This window comes from Staurois parvus, unplaced genomic scaffold (assembly GCF_062004578.1).
Source record: "Staurois parvus isolate SC_StPar_1 unplaced genomic scaffold, SC_StPar_1.0 ptg000291l, whole genome shotgun sequence".
Lineage (NCBI taxonomy): Eukaryota > Metazoa > Chordata > Amphibia > Anura > Ranidae > Staurois > Staurois parvus.
Genome location: NW_028318087.1, coordinates 8,790,622 through 8,815,541, shown reverse-complemented (window position 1 = coordinate 8,815,541; position 24,920 = coordinate 8,790,622). Strand labels below are relative to the sequence as shown.

The 24,920-nt window shown below is 41.6% G+C and overlaps 1 protein-coding gene across 2 annotated transcripts in view; it reads left to right on the top strand.

The window, feature by feature from the left end:
• The window catches only part of SAMD8 (sterile alpha motif domain containing 8), a 63,791-nt gene that overhangs the window by 20,279 nt on the left and 18,592 nt on the right, over positions 1–24,920 (top strand). The window contains exons 1-2 of one of the 2 annotated variants that reach the window (XM_089682576.1): positions 2,746–3,274; positions 12,309–12,895. In XM_089682576.1, coding sequence (XP_089538702.1) covers positions 3,224–3,274; positions 12,309–12,895 — 638 coding nt within the window. In that variant the 5' untranslated portion in view covers positions 2,746–3,223. Of the gene's footprint in view, positions 1–2,745; positions 3,275–12,308; positions 12,896–24,920 lie in introns of those variants that run through there. The other variant, XM_089682577.1, reaches the window with a different exon arrangement.

Below are 24,920 nucleotides of genomic sequence, written 5' to 3'. Positions count from 1 at the left end.
TTTCTCCACCCTCACATCTCCATGCACCTGAGAACAGAGGGAATGTGATCACTTATAAAAACAATTAGGGGAAAAAGGTATTTATAAAGCTCTTTTATATCTATACACAAATGTTTTACATTTCATTTCTATTTTAAACGGTATGGGTTGTTTTACAAGGTGAATGTTTATGTACACTTTGAGCTGGGGAAACACTGGTAGATTTTCAAATGAAAATTATTTGTACATTTGATGAATGGATGAACCTCATGTGCAGGTACTTAAAAATTTTGCCTGACTGCTTCCATACTCGGACATCCATCACCGCTCTGTGTGCGGCTACATGTGAATAGCGGTGACTGCTGTAAGCCCACCATTCATTTAAATAGGTTGAGCTGCTGCTGTTAATCACATGACCCAGTCATTGTAGCTGCAGGAAACTGCTGATTCTTGCCACTGGAATCCAGTGGTCACATGTAACCAGTCTTGTGAATGTGGTCTAAGGATTTACATACACTGCAGCAAGTCCAGATCAGGGGCAGACTGACCATTCGAGCACTCGGGCACTGCCCAAGGGCCCGGGGTCAGTAGGGGGCCCCATGAGATGCCCCTGGTACCTTTCATTGGTTTTTTCATAGGCTTTTTTAGGTGTGGACGAGGACACGGGGGCCCCATGATCCCCTATTGCCCAGGGGCTCCATGAGTTGTCAGTCCGCCCCTGGTCCAGATGTTGCCTTCTTTTGATAGTGGCCAAAAGTAGCAGTGAAAGTGCTTACCTAATACGGTTAGGCATGTCTGAGGGTTTTTCCCAACTGTTCACTATCCTCAGTAACCCTTCTTTCCAACTCGGTGTGGTAGACCCTTGCTTTAAAGAACTTGCGGTTCCCCAAGTGTTTCAGACTTCTCAGGTTGCCATGGGGAACTCTTGAACCACAACTGGTACGGTGGCTGCTTCCCCTCAAACTTTAGCCCTTGGACTTGGTGGAAACTCTCTCACTTTCTAACTACCCTCCCCCATGTCACCATTTCAATGTGACCTTACTCCCTTTGAGAAGGAGTGTGTAGCTACCACTCCATTGAGACACTTAGTCTCCCTCATGTATAGTATCGTCAACACTCCCCTTAGAGACTTTAAACCACCCTTCATTGCTAAGTGGGAACTCAATCTACAGTTGACCTTTACTCACAACCAACTCGACAGAATACTATCTTTTTCTCACTAATGCAGGCCATAGACAGTTTGTTTATCGGCCAATTTTTTGTCCGAAAAACAAAACATCAGTCGTTCTGTTGCCACCAATGATTGCGAAAATTGGCCGTTTTTTGCAAATTTTCCAGCATGACCGATAAAAGAAAATCGCCCAATGCCATTGCCCCACTAACAGTGCGAAAATTGGCCAATTATTCTCCATCTACACCAAATTCCAAGAACTGAACTACAAGGTTCTAATGAGATGGTACTTGACATCGGCTGAACCTAACCACCTGTACCCACTGTTCTCAGATCACTGCTGGTTATGTGGGGACGTCCTCGGGGTAACCTGCATGTTTTCTGGACCTGCGATTGGCTTCGGAGTTTCTGGGCTGAAGTAAGACGCATCTTCAAAAATTTTCAGATCACCTAATCCCCCTGGATCCAGCCTGGTTCCTTCTGCACCATCATTCCATGCCGTGGAAGACTTATAAATGACCAGCCTTACCCCACCTGTTTAGCGCAGCCAAAAGCTGCATACTGTACCTGATCTCTGGAAGCAGACTCCCTCAATTACTATGTAGCTGGCTACGTTCGAGTAAATAATCAGAATGGAGGACCTCATCTCTACTGATTGAGGTACTCGTGACCAGTTTATGAAGAAGTGGTTTTACTTGCAGGAATTTACATTTTCTGCATGGTATAGATCTTTTTTGGAACAATCTGAGACTAGTTCCCCTTTGGAAGAGGCGACGAGACACTGCGTGAACGAAGGTTTGCTTTATTTATAACCCCTATATCTTCCCTTTTTTCTTTTTTTTTCTTCCCTTCCCCCTCCTCCTTTTTTCGAGTGTCCAGACGTGGATCAGAACCGGCCTGATGGGTTGTTCTGCATTGTTTTTGCTGGCTTCCCACCCTTATAGAATTTGGGTAGAAGGTTAAGGAGTGTCAGTCTACTAGCAGCGTGATCATACCTTGTCTATGCTATGTCACCTGTTGTTTTTTATCAGTGAAATCTTACCACAATTTACTGGAGATGGGTCTATGTAGGCTCTGGTGATTGTTCCACTGATCACGCTGTCTGTACGTCTATCAGTTGTTGTGTACTTGGTATTTATTGAATACTGTGGATTGTACACCCCTTATTTCTAAGTAAAGAATGTACAAAAAAAAAATATATAAATCCGGTTGATGTTTCCTTAGCAAATCTTGGGTGAATCTGCCTATTGACTTTACTAATAGGACTGCATGCTGTAATTTCTTATTAACACCTAAAACATTTCTCTCTGTATAAAAAACAGTTTTTATAAAACCATATATTTATGTCTGGTTATAAAGCAGTGTGCTCTGTGGTTTCAATACAAATAGCAGTATTTTGTAGCCAGTTATATATTGTGCTTCTATGCTGATTTCACACAGTAAACATGCCGATTATAGTGTCCCAGCATAGCTTGTGGTTTGTCAGATTTTTTGCTACAGTAAGGGAAAAGCAGCCGCAGCGAAGGGGGAAGTGTCTCTGGTTACTCAGGTGACATTTGTAGCTTCCTAGCTCCCGGTACTTGCATTTCAGAGTTTGGGTTGAAGGCAATTGCCTAAGAAACCAGTTTCCTGCTCACAAAAGAAAATCACTGTTAATATATACATTGTTACGCCCTGAGAGGAGACTGCCTACTGCAGGACTCCCTTCCAAGTACAAACTCAGCAAAGCCAGATATGCAGGTTTGTGTACGATCTCCAGGATCACTCACTGCAGTGCCCTCAGCAAGAATTCCCCTCTCCAGCCACAGTCCACGTGGAATCTTATCTTGGTGTGATAACAATAGAACAGACGTGGTTTATTAAATGTCAGGGAGGCCTTTGGGCTAGTGCTTATCAATGAATATTTACAGGGGCAGATATTTTCCATAGTTCTACACGGTCACATACTTCCTCGCATCACCTGGCCACAGACATTCTTGGTGGAAGTACCATGGACTGTACCTCTGGAGTGCTGAACGAAGAAACCCATTTCTGATATTCTGGACAACATACATAGTTTTCCTATTTTTTCTAATGTTTAAAGGCAGGACTAACACTCGGACTTACACTCCAAAGATGGCTTTGGTAAGTTCCTGCTTTGCCTTCATTTTTACATATAGGTAAGAAAACTTTTTGTTGTCGTTGTGTGATGTTTAATAATTAATGGTATACTTTCATTTGCATTCATGTTTAGAAACCCTATTTCAGTATTAGGACTGTTTTTCTACTAATAATAAGTTTTTAGTATAATGGCTATTCTTCTTGCAGCTCTTATAAAGGCTCCATTCACGCTAGTGCGATTTCAGATGCGACTTGAGTCGCACAGAATCGCATGACAGTGAAAATCTCATTAGTTATACATCAATAGCAGCACAGCATAGCGTGATTTTGGATAAGGGTCCTGTTCTACTTTGGTGCGATTCCAATACTGTTTTGGCCAGGGGTGTATTTACCACAAGGCAAACAAGGCATTTGCCTAGGGCTGCATTTTTCAAGGGGGCAGCACTGCCCCGTGGAAGAAGGGACGGAAGAAGGGACACACGGCATGGGGTGGGTTCTGAGAGATGCTGCGGGTTTCATGATGGTGTATGCACAGCCCGACTCTCGTTCCCAGGGATGTCCGGAGCTGTGAAGGTGAGTGTCTCTCTCTCTCGCCATGGGGGATTGTGGCTAGTGTATAGGGGGCAGTGGTAGTGGAAGACTCGGGTGGAGGGCAGGGGTGCTCTTGGTCAATGTCAGGCTCTTTCTGCAGGGGGGGGCGCCAATTTTTGTGTTGCCTAGGGCAGCCCAAAACCTAAATACACCACTGGTTTTGGCCCCATGGAATATGCAAACCACATTCACGTAGCATTACATAATTGCACTGAAAATCAGATCAAAATTGGATCGCAGCCATGTAAACCTAGTCAAAAGTAGGGGGGGAGGTGGTGGTTTTGCCTCTGAAAATTGTTTACCAACAATTAGAATGATTTTAGACTCTTTCATCTGTCTTTGGTCTGGTGCTTCTTTATCTCATTTTATGGTTTGAGTCACTGTCGGGTGCCCAGTGGGAGAAGCCTTGCTGTGCGGGAGCTGTCTTATAGAGCTATTAGGCTTCTTTGAAGTTGTCCTTCAAATGAGTACAAGTAAAAGTGTGAAAATTGTTCTTCTTGAAAAGAACAAGGCCGACAGACAAAGGAACTAAAGGTAATATACTTACCTCCTCTCTAACGGTCTGGGTCTCTTGCTAGCATCAGCATCTTCTCCCTGGGTGCCAGTCTTCAGGCATCTCCTTTGGCCGGTGCGGGATGACTTCGCTCCTGTGCATGTGCAGGCAGGAGTCAGCATCTTCTCCCTGGGTGCCAGTCTTCAGGCATCTCCTTTGGCCGGTGCGGGATGACTTCGCTCCTGTGAATGTGCAGGCAGGAGTCAGCATCTTCTCCCTGGGTGCCAGTCTTCAGGCATCTCATTTGGCCGGTGCGGGATGACTTCGCTCCTGTGCATGTGCAGGCAGGAGTCAGCATCTTCTCCCTGGGTGCCAGTCTTCAGGCATCTCATTTGGCCGGTGCGGGATGACTTCGCTCCTGTGCATGTGCAGGCAGGAGTCAGCATCTTCTCCCTGGGTGCCAGTCTTCAGGCATCTCCTTTGGCCTGTGCGGGATGACTTTGCTCCTGTGCATGTGCAGGCAGGAATCAGCATCTTCTACCTGGGTGCCAGTCTTCAGGCATCTCCTTTGGCCTGTGCGGGATGACTTCGCTCCTGTGCATGTGCAGGCAGGAGTCAGCATCTTCTCCCTGGGTGCCAGTCTTCAGGCATCTCCTTTGGCCAGTGCAGGATGACTTAACTCCTGTGCATGCGCAGGAGTTGGTCATCCCAACACACAGGGACATTCTGGAGATGTAAGCTGCTCAGTTTACATGTCGCAGGACACTTCAAGCAGGCAGGTAGGTGTATTTTATTGCAGAAGAGACATTGCTTGTCTCTTCTGCAATAATAGCCTACCTGCTCACAGTCTGTTATAAAATGAGTTCAATTGCACTTTATAATTTGATGTTTTAACTGTTTTAAGTGATTGTTTAACTGATGTTTTAAATGACTGGTTTAGATTTATAGTCTTTGAGAATAATCTGAAGCAGGATTTGTAGGGTCATCTGTAGTAATATAAAGACTAAGGCCATGTAAGGTCTTCACCTTGGTGATGCTGGCTTCACACATATATGTGGCGTCGTTGAGGTAGGCCTTCTTCCATGGTGCTGCATATATGTGCTGCATTAAGTGGTTCTAAAGCCTAAACATTTTTTGCCGTAATGAATTCCCTGCATTCTATTGCACAGAGCAGGTAAGTATAACATGTTGTAAAAATGTTTACACTTTACAACCACTTTAACTGAGCTATCACCGGCAGCTCACAGTCTCATACTAGTTAATATTAAAAATAGCTAGATCGGGGCTGAATCTAGGATATTGTCAGGCTCTGTATGTTTTAGGTAGGATTTAAAAAACTGCACTTTTTTTGTTGTTGGTTCATGGTAATGGCAGGAAATTTACAGCTAAAGTTTAAAAAAATAAATGCACATTTTTTTGCAGGTAAGAAAATGTGCATTTATTATTTTTGTTGCAGGAGCCTGGAAACCAAGATCAGCAGATTGCTGGTGTCATGCAGGTCTCCACACTTTTCAGATATTTATTTGTAAAAAATGTTTAAAACCATTTATCATTTTCCTTCCACGTCTCAATTATGTGTCACTTTGTGATGGCCTATCACATAAAATCCCAATAAAATACATTTACATTTTTGGTTGTAACATGACAAAATGTGGAAAATTTCAAGGGGTATGAGTAATTTTTAAAGGCACTGTATACAGTTGTATTCCATACACATTTCAGGGGTTTACATCTTTTATAATTGTAAATATTAACATTTTTGATTGATTTTAGTTTACAGACTCAAACACCAAATTCAGATTTTGCTGTAATTCTACATATATAATACTTTGCCCGCATGGAATGGTTTTATTGATTGAACAATAATATACATTAGTTTTTGTAATCATTTGTGTATGTGCATATAATGAAATAAATGTGAATGGGTGTAAGATGGAAAATAAATGTCACAATAATTCAGTCTCTCCACGTACGCCACGATCACACTTCTAAATGACCTTTCAGATTGGTTTGCTTTCTGGAGAATTATATGAGTCAGATTCAAGAATGTGCATGGTTTTGTGTTTGAAACAATTAAACTCCTCCTCCAACTGACACTGATTTTTCTCCAAACGGGAGACATTTTCTGTCTTTTCCTGATATACAGACAGACACAGCTATATCCTATGGTGATATAAACAGTGACGACTGTGGTACTGCTGTTATATTAGTGCAGTCACAAACCGGTGGCCAAAAACTATTTTCCTTCTTAAATAAAAGTGTCTTGTAAAAGTAACCTGTCTATACTAGTTGTCTCCCATTTTTTACGAGTTTATACGTATAACAATAACAGATAGATTGGTCATTCAATTATTTCAAAGAATTTTTCAATTAAAATGATATTTCAATAAAACTAAGAAAAGATTGGTTTGCTTAAACCCGATTAGACTTTCACAAGGACCGATCATATCCTTTTCATTAAAAACATTGCTTATTTATTCAACTGCCTACTTAGCACGGTCTTTTTCTGAAAGGTGTAATTCTTTCATCCAAAAGATCAATGTGTCCTTTTTGTATGGAAATAATATGTCACCAGATCACCCTAGAGCAGTGATGGCGAACCTTTTTGAGCCCGAGTGCCCAAAACTGCAACACAAACCAACTTTTTTATTTCAAAGTGCCAACACTGCAATTAACCACTTGTCTACCTGGAGGCACTAACAGACGGCACTGATCGGCGGCAGTGATTGGCGGCATTGATGGGTGGCACTGATGGGCAGCACTGATGGGCGACACTGATGGGCACTGACAGGTGGCACTGCTGGGCAGCACTGACGGGTGACACTGCTGGGCACTGATGGATGACACTGCTGGGCATTATTGATGGGTGGCACTGATGGGCGACACTGATGGGCACTGACAGGTGGCACTGCTGGGCAGCACTGACAGGCAACACTGCTGGGCACTGATGGGTGACACTGCTGGGCAGCACTGACAGGTGGCACTGCTGGGCAGCACTGACAGGCGACACTGCTGGGCACTGATGGATGGCATTGCTGGGCATCATTGATGGGTGGCACTGATGGGCAGCACTGATGGGCGACACTGCTGGGCACTGACAGGCGACACTGCTGGGCACTGACAGGCGACACTGCTGGGCACTGATGGGTGACACTTCTGGGCACTGATGGATGACACTGCAAGCAGTTAATCTCACCTCTGGCAGCGTCGGTGTGGCTTCCAACCCAGCAGCTCATTCCCATCCACGCTGAACACGTTGCCCCTGGCCCCGGAGCAGTGTGGGAGCCTCTTCCTCTCTTCCACGCCCATCCCCGACTACATCACCCCTGGTGCCAGAGCCGCATTGGAGCCGTTTCCTCTCGTCCACATCCACCCTGGCCCCAGAGACATGTGGGAAATGTAGTTTGATGGGGGTCCAGTGTGGACGAGATCTGGATGGCCGGTCCGTGTGCGCTCATCTTCCTCTTCTTCCTGGCGTGCCATCACTGCCCTAGAGGAAGTCTCTGTGTTTCAGAAAATTAAGTAGTTAAAACCAGAAATACAGCTTTAAGACAGGCAATAGACGATGCGATTTTCTTTCCTACAAGCACAGGACACAGTCAGGGTTGATGGCGGAAACCCTCCCACGGACCCATTGTGTTCTCCAGGCAAGGGGGCGCTGGCAGCCGTCCTTGCTAGGAGAACACAGTGATTATTGCTAGCGGCTATAGTTGCTGTCAGTAATTGCATGCTAGAAATCTGACATGCTGGTTGTACGCAAGTAGATCAATGGATCGACTTGGTTACAATCAGCTTGCCCATACATGGTTCGAATCTGGGCCATCTATGGCTGGCTTTACAGTTGTGTGTCAAAGTTCGTTTATGACCAGGCTATGGACATGCCAGTATTTATAACAATCAGTAAATGAGCTTTATAATAAGCCATCACTGAACTCTGTAACTTCAGGCATTATGAAACAATTTATCCTCACATTTCACAGCAGAAGCACTAAAATCATTTAAAGGAGAAGTAGCGCTAAAGTTCTTTTGGCCCTACTTCTCTTATGGATCACTGGAGTGCACTTTGTTATGTACTCCTGTTACCTGTTTCCAGCTGACAGCGGGATAAAATCCGCTGACAACTGACGTCACTGAGCTGGTCCAGGCTCTGGAAAGATCCCGACTGTAACGTCAGGATTCACCAAGATACCTTGACCAGCAACAGGATCTCAGCGAGCCACTGAAAGCCTTCCGCCCCCTGTAAAGCTGAGCACTCCAGTGAGCGCTGGAGGGGCAGAGCAGGGAGCTGGCTGACAGTCACCAGCTGTCTGCTCACTGAAGACCGAGAACTGAGTGATAAGCGATCTTTGAATGCTCGGTTCTCGGTCTTAGAGGCACCGGGGGACAAATGCAGTATCAGAACGATGCTGTATCCTCCTTGTTAGCTATGATTGTTTATTTTTTTGCATTCCTAAACTTCTCTTTTAGGTAATTTGCTCAGGAGCTCAGCTCCCGCTTCCCAACAGTGACCTGTCAGCCTTCCAGCCTTTTAATCTCTAATGTAAACACAGGACCGAAGCTCTGGTAGGGGAAGCTGGGTGAGTTGAGCAGCTGAGAAAATGACCTAAGCTGGCCATAGATGCATGGAATCTTGGCTGGTTCAGTAGGGATTGGCCGACATTCGATCCATCTATGGGCAGGCTGATTGTACCCAAGTTTATCCATTTTGCTTGATCTATGCTTTTCCTTAGCCTTGCCCCTGTTACTTCCTAAAAGTTGCAGATACCATCAAGTGGAAGTACACTGCATCTGAGCACCACAAACCAAAAATGCTATTTCATTCATTGTTAATATTCAAAGCAAACTCCCCCATCCATCCATGTCTCCATGCGTTACTTTGCTGAGAAAACATTTTGAGAAACACCCCCTAGCATTTCTGGTAGTGGTCATCTTGAGTAAGAGCAGATGATGCATAGCAATTACCCACTGGAATCCATCTGCCTTTAGATGTTGGCTGAGCTGAGAACCCTCCGTCCCCTCCTGAAGACTCCTGGGATGTAAGACATCATTTGCCTAGGCATGGAAACCAGGAAGTAACTGAAGAAATGTAAAAAAAAAATGAAAACAAGTAAATATGATATACTTTCCTATCCATTTACTTATGCTAGCAACATAACGATTAAAATAGTCAATGTTGATTGAGAGAGTGAAGTTCCACTTTAACCGGCCACTCAGTGTTGGGTAGATTTGGTGGGGTCCAATCACCTGTTGGCATATTAAGGTTGGGGCCCTGGTGATCAGCACAGCTATATACCATGCAAAAATGCTACCCAGCTGTGTTCTGTACTCATGATATTCTTGGTTGTAAACAAGATGTTCAGTGAGGAAAGTGGTGGGTCATTACACTGTATGGGATCAGCTTATAAGCAAGTCCGCAAATTCAGTTGTTGATTTAAATATAAAAACATTCGGAGGTTGTAAAAAATGGATTTGTCAAAAAATGCAGTTCTAAAAGCCTGGTTGTTTATTACATTTGCAACACACCAGACTGCTTGGTTGACTTAAATGATAAAGCTGGCCATACAAAGATCAAAATTTCCCATTCATGAGAATTTGATCTATCTAGGTTTGATCAGCTCTACAGCCAGTAGGCTGCATTGCCGGTCTGTGTATTCTGATGGCGGGGGAATCTCAGCATACAGTGATACAATGAGGAGGATTCATGCATCCACACACCGAATGTATGGATATTTTCCTTTCTTAAAAGCATTAATTTTGCTTTAGTTGATTAGTTTAGTGATATGGACTTTGTGCTTTCTTGACAATAATAGCAACACGTTTATTAATTATTTGTGATATGTAAATGTTTGTGTTATTTTATTAAGTTACTTTATATAACTACATTAATTGTATAATTGTAGTGTACACTGGAATGGAAGCACTAAAAGCTTCAATAAAGTCTTGTATGTCAACCAAGTTATATCTAGATTTGCTTCTGTATCAGTAGTACTTTGTATTACTTATCTAGTTTGCTGCAAAGTGGCGCAGTCACATGATCTGACTACTGATTGCAAATATTTGTTTGTGACTTGTTAAAGTAAACTTATCAGTTGGTTAAAGAAACTAATGCAGTAGTGTCTTCGCATGTCCACTTTAGCCCCTGGCTATCCCAAATTCCAGGGTTTTGTAAAATACAAATTTCAACACTTTCGGATTGTGTGAGCTGGTCTGTCCTCTCCAGCCTCCTGTACCTTTCTATTCACCAGTAAGGCTGATGATCTTTGAATGTTGTGTGGCTGAAAATTTTGCATGTTGTTATGGACCCTACTACCTGATAACCAACCCTGAGATCGCCTTCCTCCTTGCTTGATGGTACTGATACCAATGAAATTAGTATGTGTCTGCTGCGCACTTTAGACAAGGTATCCACCAACATTATGCTAATACAGTATATAAGAGCCATGTTATATGCCGACCCAGTTCTAGATGAACTGTACATTGGATAAACAGAATCAGTATGTTTGGCATGTTGGGTCCAGGCTTTGACCGTCAAAGTGGGCATACCCTCGGAGGGTTCATCAGGGTCTGGATTCCATAGGAATGGAACACAGATCTGGACCTGTATAGCACCCGGAAGCTAACTACACACGTCGTGCAAAGTGGTGAGATGATTGCCCACACAGGATCCGGTGCCTAAAGCAACATCACAGGCTGTCCTCATGTTGTGGGGTCTGGGTAAGGTTCCCAAGGTTTTACTGAGATTGCACAGGTCTGCATGCACTGTTTTTGTTGTATTATAAGAAAGTGAAGAGTCAATTGAAGATTCTGAAAAAAAAATAGTAAACTTTTTAAATTATCCTTTGCAGTGGACCTGCAATTACACTGCAAGGGTTTAATTGCTCATTTTGTCTGGGATAGAGGAGAAATATTTTTATTTCTTCCTCTGCTTCCATATGTTCAACACATCCTTTTGTCTTGATGACACCAGGACACTAGACTGCTGGAGCATAGGTAAGAAGATGCTGCTGGGACTGGTCTAGCAGAGAGGATTAGCGGAGGATCAGGTTAGTAAATCTTCTTTTATTGTTCCCCTAGACCTAAAAGTGCAATTAATCCTTGCATCGTGAGTGCAGCTCCAAGGGATATTTTTTTGCTGCCTGAATTATTTCTCTGTAAGGTAGAAGAAGAGGTCCTTCACCTTAGGACGCTAGCAAAAAGCTGTGGGCTCAAGTAATGGGGTAGGGTTATAAAGTAGATGCCCAGGGGAGGTGTCCTCAAAAGCTTTCCAATGTCAAATCACCTGAAGGAACCAGCCTATAACCCAAGGCCTATGAATATCCAGCCTGTGTTTTGTACTGTACAATTGAGATATACTATTTTTGGAGGGTTACGGTGCACTTAAACTTGTGTTTTGAGTTTATACAAATGTTGTTTGCTTATTGAGGTAAGCCATTAATTTAAAGTGCATTTAAACCCTATCAATAAACGTACCTTATTTTCCATATAGTTAGTCATGTTGAAAAGACGCAATTCCACATTGGATCGCAGGTGCAGTGTTAGGCTCCCACAGACACGTCTTCCAGCTTACTGCCCATACCAAGGTCGGGGCTTTCAGTTGGAAAGCTGAAGGAAGTGTCAATGGACTATGAGTGCGCTCATTACTTTTAATAAATGTTATACTTCTAAATATTTGTGTGATTGCTTTTTGCACATATCGAAAACAACTGTTAGGCCTCATGTACACATGAACTCACCTAGTCGTTAAACTCTCCTGGCAGCAGAAAACCGCTAAATGATGCAAAAACGCATGTAAATGACATGGATAAACACCCAAGCACTAAACGCAGCTAGCGTTTAGTCGCGTTTACACACGTTTTTGCCACGGTTAGCATTTTTTAAATAGTATACATACGATTGTTAAAAATAGCACTTTGAGCTGAATAATGGCCTTAACATTGCACAACAACCATCTAACCTTATTTTCTGTCCACACAGGTGTCCCATAAAGCAATGGCAAGCAACAGCCAATTATGTATTCGCCGCTGGACCACAAAACATGTGGCCAAATGGTTGAGAGAAGAAGGGTTTTGTGACTATGTAGATCTCCTGTGTAACAAACATAGATTAGATGGCACTGCTTTGATGGCCCTAACAGAGTATGATTTGCGCTCTCCACCACTGGAAATTAAAGTTCTTGGTGACATCAAACGTCTTATGCTTTCTATCCGCAAACTGCAGAAGCAGCATATCAGTGTCCTAGAGGAGTTGGGGTTGAGTACAGAAGCAAGTCCTGGAACCCTCAGCCTCAGTGCACCACCTAGTCCGGACTGGTTGTGTAATGGAGAACTGACACGAGACTATGATGGACATGGAGTAGACTCTAGTGTAGAACCTCATCAGTACTCCAATGGAAAAAACAAGCATCCCCCAAAGAGACTTGATCCTGAGTACTGGAAGACCGCAATTAGCTGTATTTATGTTTTCATAGTGTTTGGCTTCACCTCTTTCATAATGGTTATAGTCCATGATCGAGTTCCAGATATGCAGACATATCCTCCACTGCCAGATATCTTCCTGGACAGGTGAGTAAATATTCTTAAAATTCTACTAAGTTCTACTAAGGACAGCTCACCCTTTTTTTAAGTTTTGGCTAGAGCAGGAGGGGAGAGAACATGTTTGTCATTGTCTCTGCTAGGGAGATTCTTAATTCTATCATGGTGACCATTCAGAAAGTGGGAGGAAAACCTAATGAGTAAAAAACAACCATAATACCTAATGGACATCTAACCTATATCCAAAAATAAAATAAATATTTTGATGGGTTCCAATTTAAGTTTCCATACAGTGCATGGTCAAGGTAACATTTAGCAGCTAGCAGGGGCAGACTGACCATTTGGAAACTCGGGCACTGCCTGAGGGCACGGGGTCAGTAGGGGGCCCCATGAGATGACCCTGGTACCTTTTTCATAGGCTTTTTTGAGTTTGGGCAAGGACACAGGGGCCCCATCATCCCCTGATCATTTGGCAAAAACAAGCAAGGGATGTTGAAATTGTAGTAAATAGATAACTTCTCCCTTTGCTTCTTTTTTTTTTTTTGCCTTCCTCTGGATCAACTGTGGGTATGGGATTATATTTTTATTTATTTTTTTTAATGGTTGAACTGGATGGACTTTTGTCTTTTTTCAGCCAGACTAACTATGTAACTATATATTACCGAAATGTAAAACTAAACCCAGTCATTAGACACGTAACTACATTTTGCTATTTTAAATGCCTGGTTTATGGTCCTGTCTGTGGAAATTGAGTTCTGTACTGTAACAATTACATGACCATGTACTTCTCTTCCCAGGATGAAATGTTATAGGGTGCTTTTCTGCCTTATGTGCACACTGATATCCGTTTGTGTATAATACACACATTTGCAGTGCTTACATGGAAATTATAATAGGTTTAGGTGCACATGATAGTTTTTAAGGTTGAACTGAATGTAAAAAGGGAAGATTTGTCATGCTATAGGGCACGATTATAAATGTCCATTGTGCCATAACATAGCCTTGAAATTTGTTGTGAATTCCTCAAGAAATAAGAGCAGTTCACTTCCTGGCATTTGAGGGTGCTTAGGTGCTCCTGGTTTGTAATCCCATAGCTGTATATCTGCTGTGTTAGATCTAAGGCACTGTGCCTCTTTATGTCAGTCTTTGGAGGATTTGGAGGTGTCACTACTATGCTGTTCACTCCTTTCCTTGCCGAAGGCTCAGACATGAAGAGAAACACTGCATCTAGCAAAATGTCTGCCTTCAGTCCAATACAGTGCAGAACAAGGCATGGTAAGTCCATCATGGGAATGATCAGTTGGAGCCACTGGTGACTATTCCATTACCCTCTGTCTTTTTGGGCACAACTTCCAGAGTTGTGTTCCTCTTTAAGTCTTTGCAGAAGAAGGTTACAGTAAGGAAATGATGAGAAGTGTAGTTTCTGCTGGGCATTTGGTACAGAGACTAAGTTATCTCTAAGTCACCACGTTGTGGGAAAATGCAGCAATAATAGCAATTTTAATGTGTTCTGACGTGAGTGTAGCAGGCACCAAGTTAACTAATGTATCAGAAACATAGGCTACCTGTCTAATAGTAACTATGATTTTTGGGATGGGATAAAACACTTTACTGTTGTTTCCCATCTAAAATTTTAAAGAAAGCTGGTTTAATGGAAAAAAAATATATGAGGTCTGCTCCTGCTATTTGATAAAGCAAATATATCCAAACAGGGAGTGAATTTCCCCCTAATAATGGCTGTAATAGGTGTTCGGACCAAGAGACACATAAGCAAATGTTGTGCCAAGAGAGCCCCAGCAGGAGGTGGTTTAACTGTCCAACATAAGACAAAAATGTAAATATTAGTCTTGGGTACACTGAGTAACTGCCTACATAGAGAGAAACAAAATAGAAATGCTGGATTTCAAATGAACAAACATTCATACTTACCTAGGTGGGTACAGCACCAATTCCAGCTAGAGCTGTTCCCCACTGGCTGTACATCGAAAAATGAGTGATCAAAAACCACTGATCTCTCAGTTCTCGGGCCCTCTCTGAGCAGAAATCAGTGACTGTCAGTTGCCGCTCTGCCCTTTCAACGCTCACTGGAGTGCAGGACTGTGGAGAGGGCAGGAGGGGCTGGCTCAGGCTCTCAGTGGCATGCTAAGAGGCCGAGCCAGCAGCCGGTCAGGAATCTGGGCAGACCCCCACATCATTGTTTGAATCTCTGCAGTGTCTGGACCGGCTCTGTGACGTTAGCCGACAGTGGGCTTTCACCTGCTATTGGCTGAATCTGGGTCAAAGGACTGCAGAACTAAGTGCACTCCTGTAACCCACAGGAGTTTCTCCAGTAGAGCTTTGACCTTGCTTCTCTTTTAAAGGGGACCTTACAATTACTTTACAAGTCTGTATGAATAAAATCCTGGCATGTAACAATAAACAGCAACAATACAATTTTTCACAAACCTGTACCTTTTATAATAAAAAGCAGTCCTTGATCTCCATCCAAACATTTTATCATTCTCCTCTCCATTAGTTATCACCTGGACTATAACTTTATAACAATTTCCAAGGTGGTAGGCTGTAGCAGGGGTTAATTAGCATTGAGCATTTGTGAAAACTGCATGAAGATCTAGAAAGGCACCAGATTTTACATAACCATGTCTTCTCTGAGCCAACATCTCAGTCCAGGAGGTAGGTACTGACCGTGTGTGATGCCTGAACAAATATGATGCTATCCACCCAACATTCACTCACCAGCCAAGTGTCTATTTTCTAGTTTGCTTTATTTGCAGCTGGATGCCTAACTTTTATGACACTACTGTAAAGGTGCTGCAGTTCTGAAATATATGTATGTATGTATGAGCTGTCATTCCTGCTTGTAGGAACTGCAGTAACCTCGCTTATCTTTATTATGGTTTTCATAGGATAGGAATCTACATTGGCTCAAATGCAGTAAACCGTGCAGTGGATATTCACAGTACAGCACACATTCGCTTGTCTGACCATGTTTCATGTTCCATCCATATTTAGGGTATAACATGGTCCCATTCCCCAATTCTCCACCCTCAAGCATCCCCCCCTTTTCCTTACCTGAAGCGTGGGGTTTTCTCCCTGGAGCGTCTTGTTGATTTTTTGCACAGCTATGAATGGCTATACCTATGACCGCTGCATCATCCATTCACAGGGATCAGTGAATAGGGAAGACTACAGCTCCCATCTGCCACTGCAGCAGAGAAGACTCAAAGATCTCAACTGAAGACATGGACAGTGACATCACCACACTCAAAGTCCAGTGTTTACTTCCTCAAACCCAATAACAGTAGATGGGTACCTCTGTACAGACCTGCAGCTTGAATGAAAGCAATGCAGGAGCCTGTGCCTTTTACTGATCACAGTTGCAATGCTCTGCAGGGTTCAATGCAAAAATGTAAAAAGTGCACTTTTATATTTTTTTTTATGTGAGTGCATCTGTTACATTTTTTTTTAAAAAGGTGGACTATGCTTTCAAATGTTTTACATTTCCAGTATGCTTGTCTATAGCTGTTTTGAGGTAGAGCCAAAAAAGTTTCATTAAAACTGGAGTCATTCTTTAATGGTGGCCATACATAGCCAAATAAAAGTAGACGATGCAACGTATCTGAGCAGTTCTAGTAATATTTGAACTGTGATTAAGGTGGTACCTGCTGAAAATTTCCTAAATACAGGTGTATCTCAATAAATTAGAATATCATCAAAAAGTTCATTTATTTCAGTAATTCAATTAAAAAAGTGAAACCCATATATTACCTATATTCATTACACACAAAGTGATATATTTCAAGCATTTTACTTTTAATATTGTTGATTATGGCTTACGGCTAGTGAAAACCCAAATTCAGTATCTAAAAAAATTAGAATATTGTGAAAATGTTCAATATTTTAGACTCATGGTATCATATAAGGCCAATCAAAAAAGGATTTTTAATACAGAAATGTTGGCTTACTGAAAAGTATGTCTATGTACAGTATAGTATGCACTCAATACTTGGTCGGGGCTCCTTTTGCATGAATGACTGCATCAGTGCGGTGTGGCATGGAGGTAATCAGATATAAAAATTATGCCGCGCTCCTCCTCTTAGTGAAAAATAGAAAAAACTTTTTCATTAAATTAACAAAAGTTAATTCATATTTCCAAAAAACTATGACATAAACCAGATTAAATCAATTTAGAAAGAAAAGAAAGAAAAGCATGTGATCAACAAATAAAATGTGACATCCAGTGTTTATCAAATGCAAATAATAAGTCTCTGTGAATAAGTGGTGACAATTCCCTGTGATTCAGGTCAATAAATATTTCCAGGTGACTTCCTTAGTGAGATAAAGATGTGCGCTCACTTCCAAGATAGCCTATAATAGGCTAATACCGCTTTTGTTCACTAAATGGAACTGTCGTGTTGCACCATGCGGAATGGTGGATTCCTCTCAGCCGGCTCCCCGACTCCTATCCCTGCTGGGATCTTACTCTCCCGCTGCTTCTCCCTTGTTTTTTTTCTCTCCTTTGCATCTGCCCTCAGTGGAAAAAAAATTAAAAAAATAGTGCTTTATCCTTTTTTAAAATTATACTTTAATAAGGTACCCCATTGCACTCAGATGTAAAAAATATAAAAAAACGCTTTTGTATATACAATGTAGTGTCCTCAGCACGCCAAACACCGCATGCCTTGTGTGAACCTACCGTCCTCGAATGGTCAGTGACGTTGTAGCCCCTCCCCTACGCGTTACGCTGCCTGTCACGGGGCTTCATCAGGGGGTTGTGATTGGACGTTCACTCTTCCATACAATCTATATATATTAACTATCCTCCATTTTATTGTAGTTACCCTGGGCGCGGCCATCTTTTTGGGGCCGTAATTCAGCTGATTATAATCTTCTCTGCCAACGTTTATAATAAGAATACAATGTTGCTGTTCAACTCTATACTACATATCACTCCCATTCTTGGACTGATGGTACACACTTACAATGTTACAACAAAGATAATTAATGATAAATACATTGTAATACTAAAATATCAATAAATAATCTATTTATCCTTTATTTAAAAACTACCTCACAACCTAACCCACTGTATATATATCTATTGGTGATAGAATATATATTATAAAGTGCATGAATTTTACATAATTAAATTGAAATAAATATTAAGAATTTTACAAAAAAATATATAATAAACAAAATAAAAAATGAAATATGGGAATACAAAATAAAAAAGAGGAAAATAAAAAAATATATATAAAAAATAATAATATTAAATAGAAAAAAATACAAAATACATAAAGTAAAAAATAATAAAAATATAAATTTTAAAAATATATATTTAAAAAATTCAAGGAACTATAATACCAGAGAACATGCTAAATTAAATCCCCTTTATCTATTAATAATGGGCAATACACTAAATATCACTTATAAAGCATGCTAAATCGAACTCTTTATTCAGACCACCTGGGGCCAGACTTCCTAACTCATAAATCCATAATGATTCCTTCTTACTAATTTCCCTAACCAGATTATCTCCCCTCCAATGGGAATTATGTTTTTCTATTCCCCAATATTCTACTTTATCTGCCTTACTGTTGTGATACTTCCGAAAGTGCATAGACAAATGATGGTACTTATAACCTATATTAATGTTGTGAATGTGTTCTTTCATGCGTTCTTTCAAACTGCGTTTAGTACGTCCTATGTATAAAAAATTACACAGGCATTTCAGCGCATAGACCACACCCTTAGTATCGCACGATATAAACTGTTTTATTTTGGTGAATGTATACCTACGTTTTGTATTTTGTGGAGTTCTTTTACAACTGTAACATCTGCCACATTTGTAAAATCCAACACCCTGAGAAAAACTAAGTGTGGTATTTTTAATAGCAGGGGGTTCTAATACACTTTTGACTACCTTATCCCTGATATTTGGTGCTTTAGTGTATATAAATCTGGGTTGGTCATTAATTGTGGTTTTTAAATCCTTATCTAATTTTAGAATATGCCAATGCTTCTCTATGATATTTTGCACATCTCTATGTTGTCTACTATTGGGTAGTACTATAGATAAATCCCCATGTATAGTATTCGGTGGTCTAACAGAATCTAACAAACTATTTTGATCCATATATTCGACTTCTTGACTTATTTGTTCTACTATTTCTTTTTTATGGCCCTTATCAGTTTATATTAGTTTTGGAATCATTTACACATATAAAGAGGATGTGTTGTATGTTAGCACACCTTTAAAAATTGTAGTAGGTGGCTCGCAAGTTATACTCTTGTTTGTTATGGAGGTAATCAGCATGTGGCACTGTTAAGGTGTTATGGAAGCCCAGGTTGCTTTGATAGCGGCCTTCAGCTCGTCTGCATTGTTGGGTCTGGTGTCTGTCATCTTCCTCTTGACAATACCCCACAGATTCTCTTTGGGGTTTAGGTCAGGCGAGTTTGCTGACCAATCAAGCACAGTGATACCATGATTATTAAAGCAGGTATTGGTACTTTTGGCAGTGTAGGCAAGTGCCAGGTCCTGCTGGAAAATGAAATCAGCATCTCCATAAATCTGGTCAGCAGAGGGAAGCATGAAGTGCTGTAGAATTTCCTGGTAGAGGGCTGCGCTGACTTTGGACACAGTGGACTAAAAGCTGCACATGACGTGGCGTCCCCAAATCATCACTGATTGTGGAAACTTCACACCTCATGCAACTTGGATTCTGTGCCTCTCCACTCTTCCTCCAGATTCTGGGACCTTAATTTCCAAATGAATTGCAAAATGTACTTTCATCCGAAAAGAGGACTTTGGACCACTGAGGAACAGTCCAGTCCTTTTTCTCCTTAGCCCAGATGCTTCTGACGTTGTCTCTGGTTCAGGAGTGGCTTGACACAAGGAATGCGACAACTGTAGCCCATATCCTGGATACGTCCATGTGTGGTGGCTCTTGAAGCACTGACACCAGCCTCAGTCCATTCCTTGTGAATCTCCCCCAAACTCTTGAATGACCTTTGCTTCACAATCCTCCCATGGCTGCAGTTATCCCTGTTGCTTGTGCACCTTTTTCTACCACACTTTTCCTTTCCACTCAACTTTCCATTAATATGCTTGGATACAGCACTCTGTGAACAGCCAGCTTCTTTAGCAATGACCTTTTGTGACTTAACCTCCTTGTGGAACCTGTCAATGACTGTGTTATGGACAATTGTCAAGTCAGCAGTCTTCCCCAAGATTGTGTAACTTACTGAACCAGACTGGGAGACCATTTCAAGGCTCAGGAAACCTTTACAGTTGTTTTGAGTTAATTAGCTGATTAGAGTGTGACACCATGAGTATAAAATATTGATCTTTTTCACAATATTCTACTTTTCTGAGATACTGAATTTTGGGTTTTCATTAGCTGTAAGCCATAATCATCAAAATTAAAAGAAAGACATGCTTGAAATATATCACTCTGTGTGTAATGAATCTATATTATAAATGAGTTTCACTTTTTGAATTGAATTACTGAAATAAATTAACTTTTTGATGGTATTCTGATGTATTGAGATGCATCTGTAAGTGTGAAGCATCTGCACTGTGGCTGCTTATTTGGTTTCCTACTTTAATTCTGTAAATAAATTGTATGGAGTAAATAGCTGGCTAGTGGGGATATGGAAGCTGCCCTGAGTAATATATTACAGCACGGGTTATGTCTGCATCAGCAGCTGCTATTCGTTTCTTCACTATAAGATGAACTAGAGTGACTTCTGACATACATTGGATTGAGGCTCAAATGTCAGATCATAACACTGTTCTAGAATGAAGCAACTTCCTCTACAGTCAAAGGATATGTAAACCCATGTAATCCTGTTCACAAGGAATAATAAAATGCAAAGTAGCAAACAATATCCCTCCTCTTGGCTCCAATCCCAGTAAATGTCCCTCAAGCTACATTCTGCTTTCCTTAATAATGGAAGTAAAATGGACCTTTCATCAATATTCGTACTTTGTCTAGATTAGCATCACAGGTGTTGACTATTGGGCTTGTTGATGCCTGTCAAATGCACTTGAGTTGATTTGCACTGACATGCTTTTTTTATCACGTTGTGTTGATGTGTAGAACCACAGTACGTAATTTATTTCCTTAAAGCGGAACTAAACCCATCCATTTAACAGTTTCCCAAAACCGTTACATTCAAGGCATGCCATGAGTAATAACTGTCAGTTACTTGTACTCTCATCTAAACTGTCATGCTTTTAAGTGGCTGTGTCATAACTGATTGCATGTGCAGCACTAGGACAACTTCAGATTAAAGGAGGGTTAAGGGTGTAGTTACACTTTAATGCATGCTGCAATGTTCTGTTCTGCTGCATTTAAGTGCAACATGCTCCATTTTCACCCCATGTACATCGACAAAGCATGGTGGTGTGAATTGGGCCTACTAGCAACAGTGGATTTCAACTCTTCGATGCATTGAGTCTGCATTGTGCAATGCAGCCCAATGGACGTGGTGTGAACAGACCCTTTCTGGTTTGCTTCCTTCCCTCTTACACATTTACACATATTGACTCTCTTTTATGTATGGTAAATACCTGTACAGCATTTGAAGCATACAACATCTGCATGGACACAATATGATTTTGGTGCTAGTGGTGTTTGGGGCTGTGCACCTGCATAGATATCACATTGGGAGCAGCGTCTGTGTCCGTGCAGCCGATGCGTCCCAATTGACAGCTATGGCAGTCAGCACTGGGATACACGCAACGCCTGTTTATCCCCGTACTTGTAAAACATGGCCCTATACAGGGTACAGATGGAATCGCCCTGTATGAACAAGGCCATATCCCAAGGGAATTTAGAAAATTCTACAGATTTAACACATGCTAAGCAGCAACAGGAAGCTGACTGTAAAAATCAGAAGTGAAAGCCAGCTCCCAAATCCCACATAATCGCAGGAAAGAATAGAAACGCTGGGGAAACTTTGGGTGTGAAAAAGACAGTGGACTAGAAGTATGTTTTGTTTTTTTATTAATATTCTAAATGGACAGTATTTGAAGCAACTGATTTTAGTGATGGATAAGCAGTCAGAAGATCAGGGCTAGATCTAGCCTCTCTGAAGTGGAGGGGGGGCAGTAAAAAAATATCAGGGGGCAGAGGATGGAAGGTCAGCAGGGCAGTGTACAAGGGGTCAGCAGTTTATAGGGGAGTATACAGAGGCCATTAGTTTGTAGGGCAGTGTACAGGTGTCAGCAGGGCAGAGGACAGGGGACATCCAGTTAGGGTACAGTGTGTTGGCAGGGGAGTGTACAGGAATGTGTAAAGCAGAGGACAGGGGCTTTGGGGAATGGGGGGGGGGGGGCAGCTCACCCCAGCACCCCCTAGATCTGACCTAGATTGCTCTTTTGGACAGAAATGATTAGTACAACATTTAAGAAGATGCCACATAATGAAGAGGTTGTGAGCACTGAATGATAGTTGCTCACACACAATGGCGGATACATGTCATGCTTGTTTTACATTGGAAATGACATGCAAAACACTTTGAGTAAATTCTCCATTTCCATGCAGTATTTAAAGACGCTTGGTTTCTTATTAAAGAGACCCTGTCGGTAAATTAAAAAAAAAATGTAAGTAAAAGAACAGAAATACTGCCAGAGAGTCAATTTCTTACAGCACAGCTTCTCTCTCCTTGTATGTCATAGCCCTCTCTTCTTCTAGGAGTATCTAACTACCATCTGTGTTGGTGCAGCTCATCTGCCTCTCCTGCTCCCTTCACCTCCCTACATAACCTTTTATGTAGCTGTTCAGGGAGGAGTGAAGGAGAATGTCACATGAGTGACAGCAGCTCTGAGTCACAGAGATCGTATCCAAGATGGCAGCATCCAGCAGGGCAGACGGATGTGTATACAGTGCCTTGAAAAAGTATTCATACCCCTTGAAATTTTCCACATTTTGTCATTTGTACAAAAAAAAACGTAAAAGTATTTTATTGGGATTTTATGTGATAGACCAACACAAAGTGGCACATAATTGTTAAGTGGAAGGTAAATGATAAATGGTTTTCAAAATGTTTTACAAATAAATATCTGAAAAGTGTGGAGTGCATTTGTATTCAGCCCCGTTTACTCTGATACCCCTAACTAAAATGTAGTGGAACCAATTGCCTTCAGAAGTCACCTAATTAGTAAATGGAGTCCACCGGTGTGTAATTTAATCTCAGTATAAATACAGCTGTTCTGTGAAGCCCTCAGAGGTTTGTTAGAGAACATTAGTGAACAAACAGCATCATGAAGGCCAAGGAACACACCAGACAGGTCAGGGATAAAGTTGTGCAGAAGTTTAAAGCAGGGTTAGAGTATAAATAAAATATCTCAAGCTTTGAACATATCACAGCACACTGTTCAATCTATCACCCAAAAATGGAAAGAGTATGGCACTGCAAGCCTACCAAGACAATGGTTGTCCACCTAAACTAACAGGCAAGGCAAGGAGAGCATTAATCAGAGAAGCAGCCAACATTCCACTCTGGGATCATGATCTGGGGTCTTCATTAGAGCCACAACAATGACCCCAGATATGGGACACCACTGCTTACTGTTCACTGAACGCTTCCTTTTTGGAAGCCAATGATAAACTCCTTCGGTGGTATATGGTTCCCTCTACAGTTGGCAAGTTTGCACAAGGCACTTCAGATCACTGGTTTTGGGGCTATGGATTGCCTGGTACTCTTAATACATGTGTGGTGGAACTGCCCAAGAATCAAAAGATTTTGGACAAGAGTACATCAGTTGGTTTACACAGTGTAGGGAAATAGTCTCCCCAAAAATCCATATGAGGCCTTGTTAAACCTCAAGCATTCTCCTTGCCCCTCCAACCAATTCAAACTGATATCTTTTATTTTTACTGCTGCTAGACAGACCCTGGCAAAGGCATAGAGATCTGGTATTCCAACCATCCCACAGGTGAAGAAAAAAAATCCCATGGTACTTGTTTAATGAAAAACTTGCAGCTATTTTACATGATGAGCTTAAAAGGTTTAAAAAAAAAAGGAAATCCTTGGTTAACCGATTACCAGGGAGTAATGTTAATCAATTAATTTGGTCTAACTTTCAACAACTAGTTACTTATGGTGTGGTCTATGCGTGGGGACCCGCTTTAGCTCCGTTCCAACTCCTTTCCTTGTACTCTTCTGTTTTTCTTCTGTCTCATTCTCTCTTTTCTTCTTTGTTTAACTTTAATCCAGAAGCCTGATCTCACAGTTGATGCATCTAAAAGCGTCATTCTGTTGTAATAATACAACTTAGGATATTCTTTCTTACACTGGACATAGCAGTGTTGATTATCTCTAGCTGAGGCAGGCTTGCAACCCTGTTGTTGCCACAATTTTTAAAGATGTGACTACCTCCCTCACCATATTGGTTAATGGGACTATTTGAAAGTCTTTAATTAATAGTGATCTGTTGTTGGCTCCCATCTGTCTTAGGGCTGTTTCACACCGCCATTACGCTTTTTTGATGCACCTGAAAGTGCATCAAAATTGCAACATGCAGGACTTTTGATGCACTTTCAGAAAACACACCAAAAACACCCAATCTAAAATATGGCTCACATCTATGCAGGTTTGCGGCCCGTGTTTGCATGGGCACAGCTGCCTGTGTTCCCCGCAGGAAAAAAGTTTGTGCATCATTCTAAAAACGCAGCAACCATGAAATTGCATGGTGCTTTTGCATAATGCAATTTCCCTGAGGTTCCTGCACCATTATAAAAACACAGAGGCTAGGAAATCGCATCGTGTTATTGCACCATGATTTCCCTTTTGTTTCTGCACCCGCAAATGCACTGTGTTTTTTTTAGATGCGTGGGGATGCCATTCAGAATGAACGGCAGCCCCACGTATTTTCAAACAGCAGTGCATTTTTACTGTGGGTGGTTTTAGGTGTGAGTGACACCTGCATAGATATGAACCAGGCCTAATAATGGTCTATGGAAAATAGCAGGTAAATTGCACACAAACTGCAGGTTCATTGCGCTGCACCTGTGCTGCTGCCAAACCGCAGCAGGGGAATGTAAAA